We start from the raw sequence: 10,743 nt of genomic DNA, 5'->3' as shown, positions 1-10,743 counted from the left end.
GAGACGATTTGTGGAATCCGTTGCTTGCTTTCCTGTAGAAACCACCTTCTGCATTGATCCACCAAATCACAGGGGCTGGATTCCCTCAGGTCACTGATTGAAAGCCACTAAAGTCTATAATGTTGTCAAAGAAGCAAACAAATCCCATCCTCTGATTAACTCAGTGAGACCGGTATCAGCACTGATACCCAGTCTGGCTTCAACTCACGGACGATGGAGCTGCAGCATATTATCCCAGTGCGGATGATTGATGGATTGATCACCTGACTGACTGACTGACTGACTGACTGACTGACTGACTGACTGACTGACTGACGGTTCATCCCAGCATTCTCTCTCCTGTCTCCACCATCCTTTCCTTATCCACCCCTCGCAGTCGCAGCTCCTCGCTCCAGATTAAAGCTGCTCTCATCTGGATTTCATCACTTTAGGCCAGCCTCACCATTTTATAGTTATTTTTCATTCAGGAGAAGGTTGGGGAGGAGGGGCTAACAGTGATTTAATGTTACTCTACATGGAGGCTGGAACAGAATGAAAGCAACTTGTTGACTTGAGGGGGTCGTGAATGAGGCTGCATGTTAAATTCCTTCCGGTAACAGCGTGCAGTTTTTAGAGCAGATCGTTGCTTCTACCTTTTTGTGTGTGTGTGTGTCTGTATCCATGTGTGTTATATTTGTTGCGTGGCTGTGCTGCTCCATTTTCTGAGCCATTTCCTTCCAGTATTCTTCCCTAATGTCTGTAACATGTGGTAGATTGTTGTGGGATGGCTGGTTTTAGCGCCACTGCCAAACACCATAGATCAATTTTAGGAGATTGTTGCCCAGAATTCATTGCACAACAGCATACTTCAAAAATATTGTATTCGTTGAACTGTTACCAGGTTACGTCAGAAGAGCAGAAGCTTTAAATGGGTCTGAAAGACCTCGTACTTGTTTACATACATCTGAACTGAAGCTAATACACATTCATCTTCTTATTAAGTTATAAAGGACCCTGTGCTGCTGGATGTAGCTTCATATTTAAGTATAATTCGATGTAACGATCCTGTGAAGGACCGGGGAAAATGATGGACGAGCACAAACGCCTGAGCTTCGTCTCTGTGTTTTACAGGAGGAGATGCTGTGAGGGATTCAGGTTCGTGATGGGCCAGTGCGTACCTGAAGGTAGGTAAACCATGCACGCTGTAAGTCACTCCCTGTGCTGCTTCTAAACCGTTTACCACCAACATGTGCAGAGGCCAATGCTGTCATTATGGCTACATTGAGTTCAATTGGAGTCATTATGCTTAAAGAGTCGCTTCAGGTCACTTAAAGAGCCCACATTGAAACCGGCTGCAGTTTTGGCACAGACAGCTGCCACATTTAGTAAAAGATAAAAGCACGCGCCTTCTCTCTGTGCAGGCGTGGACGTGTGCGCCGCGTCGCCCTGCGAGCAGCAGTGCACCGATAACTTCGGACGCGTCGTCTGCACCTGTTACCGCGGTTACCGCTTTGACCGGGAGAGACACCGCAGCCACAAGTCGCCTTACTGCCTCGGTGAGTCCACTCTTCCAGTACTTTTATCACCATGTCACTTGCTGACGTGGGGATGCTCATTTATTCCACACCCACATTAAGCAGTTCTTCAAACAAAGTAGTTACTGGGAAGGTTTCTTTAGTGGTGAAACAGCGCCCTCCTCCTGCTTTGTGCAGAACAGCGCTGTTGTTGCTCTGCAGATCACACGTTTATCGTTGTTCTCTTCCTCCCACCTGCTCCTGAAAACTAGACATTGATGAATGTGAGCAACCAGGCGGCAGCGTGTGTGACCACGAGTGCGTGAACACAGCGGGAAGCTTCCTGTGCCGCTGTCACGCCGGCTACACGCTCGCTCCGGACCAGCATTCCTGCTTCCCGGAACACAACTGTGAGTTAACTTCAAAACGGGAACAAGTAATGGTCCTTTTCATTTGGTGGCTTGTTTGAAAAGCCACCATTTAAAAACAACATTTTAAATGATGTTTTCCTCCCCAGTGAGTTCATCAGTAAAGTCCGACACCATGATGAGTGCCGGTACCTGCTCCTTCACCTGCCAGGACTTCATGAACATGAAAAACAGTCTGCTGCAGCTGAAACTGAAGCTGGGAAACACACAGTCTCAGAACCAGGTAACATGTGTACGGTGAAGCTGCATAGAGTGGAACTGCGTAGCTTTTAAAAAGTATATCATGGCCACCAAGAAGATCTGGCACGTTTTTTTCTTCTTCCTGTAGGTTCCTGGCCTGGCCAACAGCAGCAATAAGCCTTCACTAGGGAGGGTGGGAAAAAGTCCTGATAGCCCTTGTCTACCTGGTCCTCCAGGAGCTCCTGGGGTTCCAGGTAACATATTGACAACTGTAATGTTAAAAACCTCATCTAATTCATCAATATTCCATCTGATGTGCTCAGTAGATGTATAAATAAATTAACTGAACTCACCCATTTAACCTCATAAGGTCACCCAGGTGAACCAGGAAAAAGGGGGGACCCAGGCGACGCTGGGCGGCCTGGTCCTCCTGGTCCACGGGGAGACATAGGGCCCATGGGTCCAGAGCCTGACCTGAAACATATTAAAAGAGGCCGCAGAGGACCAGTGGTAAGAAAGAACTCATTCCATAATTCTGGGTTTATATAAAAATTGTCACACGTTAGAAGAACTTAGAAGGTTTAGTCCATGAAGTGTCTTCTTACCTCCTACAGTTCATTCAAAATCGCCCCTAAGCACTACTGTATGTTGAGAGCTGTAGATTTGATCATTATCATGTCATGTGTGGAAAAGTCTGGCATTAAGCATTCCTATATCTTTTGTACAGGGTCCACCTGGAGCAGCTGGAAGAGACGGATTAAAGGTCATTACTTTCTACATACGTGCGTGTGTATGTGTGTGTGTGTGTGTGTGTGTGTGTGTGTGTGTGTGTGTGTGTGTGTGTGTGTGTGTGTGTGTGTGTGTGTGTGTGTGTGTGTGTGCGCCTGTGTGCGTGTGTGCGTGTGTGTGTCTGTGTGTGAAACTGCTGCTGGTGCTCTTTTTCTGTGGATTGCCTTGAATGAAATAACTGGGGCTATATTCTCGTGAACAGGGAGACAGAGGAGCTCCAGGTCCCAGCGGCCCACCTGTAAGTTGATGGATTCACCTTATTTTTTTTTATCTCAGCCAGTGGGTAGTTGGTGTAACAAATATAATGTCACAAGCTTCATATTCTACTTCAGACAGGTTTTTTTTAATATTTAGCATTTGTGTATTTAAGCTTGGTGTCTCCCAAAAGCCATTAAATCAGTTCCCACATTTCCCGTCTTCACGCAGGGACCTCCCGGATCCTTTGACTTCCTTCTGCTCATGATGGCCGACATCCGGAACGACATCATCGAGCTGCAGGAGAAGGTGTTCGGCGAGCGGCGGGGCATCACCCTGGACGGCCCCACTCATTCCAGCGGGGAGGTGGACTTCGTAGAGTGGGGCTCGGGACAAGGAGACGTCCCGCTGAACACTTGACCCTTCACGCGCGGCAAAACGAACCCGACTCCTCCTCAGTGATGACCGTGCTGGTTGTACAGCACGAGTATCATCATGTAAATACGGCCTAAACCTCGCAACTGGGACACGCAGGAAAAGGAGCCTGGCTGAACTGTCTGCGGAGACGCTCTGTGGTACAAAGACTGAGGCCTGAGCTCCTCCTGCACCGCTCTGCAGTACCCGGCCCTGATCTGAGCGCTGCTCATGAGCTTCATGGGTGACTGGACCGTTCCAGTATAGTACTGGCAAATAAAAACAGACCAAAGTACGATGTAAAATCTAGGCTGCTGCAATTTGTTCAACGTAATATAATCTATGAAAGACGTACAAAGTTACTGGAATCTACAGGTATAAGGAATATATGTAACGCATATAATGTTCATCGACAGAAACTTTACTCCAATGATAAAATTGGGAAGATACGAGGAAACAAGGAATGTTTTTGTCTGATAAGCAGTTTTCTTCACAGACACGTGTGGCACATAAGTTCAGCAACGCCTGGGAGAAACCACGTCTGCCTGAGCCTTTTTATCGGACTGTGAAGCAGATGCCAGGAATAAAGGGAAACGCTCTGAACCCAAATCTGAACGTAGCTTTGATTGATTTCTGCTTGTTTTGGTTTGTTGTCGGTTGTGGAGGAGCAGTGCAGACACTGGCAAACTGGGGATAAATGTATGCGCTTAATTGAGTAGCTACAGTGTTACACTGTAAAGCACTTAAAGTGCCTTTAAGTGAAGCCTTTTGACCAGCAGAGGCTGCTAAGTCACAGATAATCTGCTGCAGGCTCAGTGAATATGTTTCAATCGCTTGCAAACCTCACTAGAATTCATCTCTAGCATCATTTATTTATACATATATTATTTATAAAGCTTATGAATAGAAACTGAAGAACTCGTCCCTGCAGCTCGGTGCTGCTCGTCCTCAGCGCTGACCGTTGACCCATCGCGTGGCTGCCTGTCGTTACCAAAGGTGTACGTAGCAGAGGTCATGTGTCAAATGCTCAAACAGCTGAAGAGATAATTGTAGACGACTGACAGACGAGGGCCTGTCGGAGCTCGCACCCACCGCCACCATGGGTTAAAACGTCTGAGGCGCGCTTCTGTGTTGAGGTTCGCACAGTTTCATAGTTATTTGCTAATTCTGTTGCGCCTCAGTGTTTATTGCAAGAATGAAGGCACATTTGCTGAATCTTTGAAATTTGGTCAGGTTCATCATATTAGAATTCATTTTCCTTCACCTTCACGGGGGGAATTGTTTTGAAATCATGCACCTTAAACCATTTCTACACACTTGTGTAGGGTGTTTGCATAAAAGCTTTGCTGGGATCCAAGATCATTGTTTTGTTAATGAACTGAGGTACAGTATGAAGACAGATGGTGGACGATGACGGGCGTTTCCTTTAAGATGAAACTCGAGAGGACCTGCTGCTGACCTGGAAGAGTTGTTGTGTAATTCATGATATATGGCCTTTATGCCGCTGCATGTATCATAGTGCATGTGTATGTGTGTGTGTGTGTGTGTGTGTGTGTGTGTGTGTGTGTGTGTGTGTGTGTGTGTGTGTGTGTGTGTGTGTGTGTGTGTGCGAGCGTGTGCGTGTGCGTGTGTGTACGTGTGCTCCTTGACTTGGCTTCCCACAGCAGCTCCGCCCCCTGCCGTGCGGTCACTGCTTACAGCTCGGCCGTTGTCATGGCGACGGGGATCAGGAAAATCAACACGAAACAATTCGCAAACCCGAGTCGGCGACAGAGTGGCAGCGAGGGAGCGAAGGAGGTTATCTCACTTCCGTCGGCGCTCGTCGCGCGGCCAGAGGCCGCGGCCACGGGACAGCGCGGGTCCTGCAGGGCCGCGTCATGGATCCTCAGTGCACGCCGTGACCCCCCCCCCCCCCCCCCCCCACACACACACGGTCCTGTCCGTTGCCACCGGTGACACGTCGATCAGCGTTGCTGTCCAGATGCCAGACTCCATTCATGTACTGCGAGAAGAGTTGTGTAACAATTTGCTGGAATCTGAGATGAAAATAAAGATAGAGCTGATTAAATGATGCAGCTGTTTGCAAGCACCTGAGGAATTTCCAGACGGGCACAGGACGGCAATAAAAAAAAACTGCTCTGCGTGTGTAAATGTGAGTCTGCATCTGTGTTGAAAATGCAAAAACTGTGTATATTTACTGCTACTGAACACATTCAGATCAATGAAGCTGTTGTGTTCTTTTGCTACAGTTAGACTGTACATACTGTAACAGCGTACAGTACAGGTCAAGGCGGTGCATGTTTATCATTCATCGCGTTGTCTCCACTCTAATCCTTGCAGAGAGTACAGGGTGAGAGAGAAGTCGCACGTACGAGTCAGAGATAAGGAACCGCGGAGCTGATCTTTGTAGGAAATAACGTGTGCGTGTGGGGTAAATCGAGGTCAGGTCGGCGCTCACCACGTCTGACACTGGTAGCTTTCGCACGTACCGTATGGGAATATTGGTGTGTGTGTGGGAGGGGGGGGTAACAAAGGCCTGAAAATCTGCCGTGGCCCCGGTGTGAGGCTGGACTTACAGTCATCAGCAGGTCCGGGTGCTTTTGTGAGGTACCAACACAAGCAGCCAAATCATCTCATTATGTTTATTATATCATAGGATCCCAGGCCCGTTTCTAGTCAAAGGAGACACATGTGGGCTATAACCCAAACAAAAGGGACCGTGTGGAACACATGTGGGTTCATGTGGGTAATTTTAGCATCACATTCTGATTTACTGTATATTTATCTGCCAAAGTATATTTGTTACACATTTTCATTTCTATTGCCACGATTATACTTTATAGTGTTGATGCTGTTCAGATCAGATCTTTAGTGAAAATTACATTAAAACAATAAACATGAATGAATATTGTCTTAAATAAGACCTACTGTTTACAGTTTGTGAAGCAAACTTTAGAACTTTATTTAGTCCCTACGCTCATGGACGTTTCCCACTGTGTGTTACCTGCATCAAGCTACCAGCAGCTCCTTGAGACTAAATACGGAGCTACATGGTGATCAGATAAGACCACACAGCTGCACCTACGCAGGATGATATATTTAGACCACGTCCTGTTCGTTTTCCTTCTATTCCTTCTAGTGTTTGACATCCCAACCTGTGTGTGGTATCAGACAATGAGACGGCGAACATTTGTAATTGTGACAAATTATTTAATTTGAGCCGTAGGAGCCCGCGAATTAAAGTCAAACTTGAGTCATTGTGCGAGTTGGAGACGATGCACCTGATGCAATGACCCAGCGATGTGCCGCTCCGCCAAATATTTAGGTGTCTCCAGGGATCTGCAGCCACTGCAGGCGCTTGGCTAAATCACAGGCGTCCATCATCGCTGGGGTATGCGGCTACGTGCAGCAAGGCGAGGGAGAACGCACGCATATAGGCATGTCTTACAATCTCACATGCAGCCATGCACACACACACACACACACACACACTCACACACACACACACACACGGAACACAGGTATGCCACAAACACCTGACAGGTGCAGGCGTGGTCTGCTGCAAGACACGCTATCTTGACACGCTAACTCATTCTTAAATCTGAGTTACGTGCCTGGGGCTGAGCGCTAAGCACCCTAGTTTACTCTTTGAAGCCTGTTCCTCTTCCAGTCCGTGTCGTGAGGGCACACCCTCTTCCGATATAGGCCGACTTCTGTCATTCTGTTCATTATGGAGCTGCTAAGAGGCCTGAGAATCGGAGCCTGTCTGATGAGTAATAGACTTATTAGCTGGGTCAAAAGCATGCCACCAATCCCATGATCACTATGTATTATATGTTATCCTGCAGGTGTCTCTTTAATACTGATCCCTCCATCTAGACATGTCTTTATAACAGCGGTGGAAGGCCTGACATTTCTCCAGATAAAGCTGTCTGCACATTCTAATTTGTTCTGGAGATTTTTCATTCTGATTATGGCTGCATGGCTTTCCCCCCTCGTTCGCCTACAACGCTGTAGTAAAAGTATCATAATGCGCATGCAAGCTGTCGCGAAAGCGTTCAGATTTGCACCTGACTGGCATCGTTATGGCACAACTGATTAAAACAAATCTGAGAGGGCGGATTAATGGCAGCAGGCTGTGTAAACTCCCCTGGCCTGAGGCGCTCGCTCTCCATACACCTTGGCTTCCCCTGTCATTTACAAGCTCCTCGCATGCACGCAGCACAGCCAAGACTGTGAAAAACCGGATGAGCGGGTCCACCGCTCTGTTGTCTTTTAGTTAAATAAAAAAAAAAAAGAGAGAGAGAGAGCGCCTCTCTGCAGAGCTGCCTCGCGTGAGGACAAGCGCTTCATCTTTTCAGTACTGTTGACCTAAAGACCCGGCCTGTGGCGGCAGCAGCACCCTGACAACTTGACATCAATCAGGTTTTTTTTGGTTTTGCGCGCTCAGGGGCATAAGAATCCTCATTAACGGCAGCCTTGATCACATGTGAACGCCACTGGCTCTTTTATTGCTGTTTTCATCTCGCAGTGATGCTGTTTCTGAAAAGGTCACAGTAAAGGTCACATCTGTACTAGGAGAATGAAGTACTACTTTGTTGGGTACAAAGCATTATCCAGATAATTTTACATACATTTCTGATCCTAGAAGAAAATCTCTGAATATTTTAAGAGCCAAAACTGAGGCTTATATTGGAAAATTGCTTGACTAGAAACACAATATCAAACAAATGACGATATCCAGATGACACAAAGCAAGATGGTTAAAATGGATACCAAGTACTAGCTTAGAGGTACGAGGAGTAAAAGTACAAATTTATTTGTATTTGCGACTTTATTGTAAATTAAAAATTAAATAAAAATATTAAAACAAAGAGTAAAAATCTGTGTTGCCTTTAGGCTTTTTTTTTTACACAAAACTAAAGGCTCATATTAGATTGTTGTCACTTTGCACAATGTCACTGTGAACATGTAATGAACACGGTTTAATGTTTGTTAAACGTGTTTGGTTCTCACAGCCGTCCCTGCTCTGTCTCCCTGTCAATCATTCCCCTGTCACTGCTATAATAGATGTTGGCTTGTTTTCTGATTAAAAAAATATTGCTTTAATGACGCGTGTTCCTGCAGCCGTCACATTCTTCAAAACAAATGCAAGTCGTGACATCTCGCCGCTCGGCCTCGTTTGGCTCTCGCAGCGGCAGTTAATCTGCCTCGTCTGCGCCGCCGCTGCTCGTTCGTGCGCAACCGACGACCTGTTGATCGTTTGGGGCCCGAACCGCAGCTGGATAATGGCGCGCAGACAAAACGCCGAATCAGCGTGTGCCGCTCGTGGGCAGAGGAGCTGCTCGTGCTGCTTAAACAGCGGTTACAGCCCGTTCACCGTCCCGTTGGAGCCCGTGTTGGTCAAGTGTGCGAGAAATGACCCAACGTCAGCCGCACAAACGCGGCTGGAACCTCCCTCACGGCGGGCGAGCGTCAGCCGAGGCTGTTGAAAATGTCTCCTTCGCCTTCCAGGTAAAAGAGGCTGATTTTCATCTGAATATCAACTTGCACAAACTTGACATCCATCTAATACAGACTCTCATGTAGTGAGTCGATGTCGTCTGAAATGTCGCCGAACCGCCCCGCGATTAAAGAACAGAGGTCAGGGTCGTTTTCCTGGTGCCATCAGCCTGCTGGGTTCCCAAACAGCACCATCCACACTGATACAACACTCTATGTCTGGGTCTGATGCACACACGCATCACGTCGTCTGAAGGCCGGCGTCGCATTCAGACACATGCTGTTGCAACCGGACTGCTCCAGGAAGTGCTTCAGTTACCGTCTAACCTAATCCTGAGGTTTCTGCGCTCTACAATCGCCCGTCTGCCTTTGTGCACAAAGTCAGTGGGACCGAGTCGTTTCCAGCCGCTGATCGATCGCGGCCTCGTTTGTAAATCATTACACCTGATCTGATTTTAGCAGCTGGTGGAAGTCAGTGCTTGAGGGGAAGCTCGTGACGGTGGAGGTGGAAGTGACGACAGCGCGTCTCCTGCTGCATCGTGAAGGTCTGCTAATAAAACAGGACCATGTAATTAGACTTGGCTCTTTCCTCCCTGTTTATGTGTCCTCTGCAACTCTCAGCTATAGTTGTGTAGGTTGCATCCGTCTCTGATCATTTACCTGCTGCATAAACATGAGGTACTGGATGCATTACTAGGTACTAGTAGGTACTTTTAGTGCTAGTACAGCATTTAGTACTAGGGTCGTGCATGTGCTGCGTCATCGTCAGGGGGTTCGACCTTTCATTTGATGAAACCATTGGGTTCTGAGCCGAGTCCGAACCCGTGGAGCGACCGCCGCCGCAGCAGCACATTCGTTGTATGTTTACATTCTTGGCAGGGAGTCGAGAATCAGCGCCGCAGCCTGAAAGTGTGTCACCGCTCCCGTTTGTGATATTCATGCGTGTACGGCGGCGCTTTGGCTTCCGCGTTCAAGCGACCGTCTGGGATCCGTCTCAGATGTTTGGCTTCGGTTTTAAACCTTTATGTTGGTGGGGCTGTTTTTTATGCTTTGGGAGGTTGGAACGTGGTCCAAGTTTTCACACTTGGATCCTGAGGTGAAAATATCGCTTTGGCAAATTATACGTTGGCGCTCTTACGCCCCACTTGTGTAATCAGATGCCTTATGAATATTCTGCAATAACTATGATGTGTTGAGGTTTTATACAGACGTTCAGATAAACAGTTTGCTTCTTCGCTGATTGCAACACTTGGAAATCCTGTTGCGGTCACGGTATTATAGAATAATTGACAGCAAAACACTATTTCTGCTGATTGATCATAAAGTTTCTCATGAGTCACGCTGTGGGAACTGGAATGCAAAGGCGCATACCTGCACATTTACTCACTGGCTTTTGTATGTGCGGCGCTAGAAACTGAGGCGTATGCTTAGTAAGGACATAGCTGGTGCCACGCCCGCGCACGAACATCGTTTTCTCTTTGTTCCTTTCTTTTGCTGCCCACTTAGGATGTTTTGTGCCGTAAGCCTGAGATGAATATCTCCCGAACCTTTTGTAACTGCATTGTGTTATTGTAATGTGTAGTCAGAATTCATGCATTAATATTTTAAAGGGAGGTTTGGATGAAAATAAGACTAAGAAACAAAAAAAAACACAACACTCATACCGAAACTCACACTTAGTTATATAACAGCCGGTGCGTTGATGCAATTGCTGCAACTTTTTAAACAGTGGGTCAAGTTGT

At 47.1% G+C, this 10,743-nt stretch overlaps 1 protein-coding gene across 2 annotated transcripts in view; it reads left to right on the top strand.

Annotated features, from left to right (window-relative positions):
* Window positions 1-4,108, top strand: part of LOC114852741 (collagen and calcium-binding EGF domain-containing protein 1-like) — an 18,845-nt gene extending 14,737 nt beyond the window's left edge. For both annotated transcript variants that reach the window (XM_029145359.3, XM_055507493.1), the window contains exons 3-11: window positions 1,111-1,163; window positions 1,401-1,535; window positions 1,766-1,903; window positions 2,011-2,144; window positions 2,250-2,355; window positions 2,472-2,611; window positions 2,829-2,864; window positions 3,093-3,128; window positions 3,317-4,108. In XM_029145359.3, coding sequence (XP_029001192.1) covers window positions 1,111-1,163; window positions 1,401-1,535; window positions 1,766-1,903; window positions 2,011-2,144; window positions 2,250-2,355; window positions 2,472-2,611; window positions 2,829-2,864; window positions 3,093-3,128; window positions 3,317-3,505 — 967 coding nt within the window. In that variant the 3' untranslated portion in view covers window positions 3,506-4,108. The remainder of the gene's footprint in view (window positions 1-1,110; window positions 1,164-1,400; window positions 1,536-1,765; window positions 1,904-2,010; window positions 2,145-2,249; window positions 2,356-2,471; window positions 2,612-2,828; window positions 2,865-3,092; window positions 3,129-3,316) is intronic.
* The last annotated feature ends 6,635 nt before the right edge of the window (window positions 4,109-10,743 follow it).

The sequence above is a fragment of the Betta splendens genome, chromosome 3 (assembly GCF_900634795.4).
Source record: "Betta splendens chromosome 3, fBetSpl5.4, whole genome shotgun sequence".
Taxonomy (NCBI): domain Eukaryota; kingdom Metazoa; phylum Chordata; class Actinopteri; order Anabantiformes; family Osphronemidae; genus Betta; species Betta splendens.
This window is presented reverse-complemented; position numbering and strand designations above follow the sequence as displayed.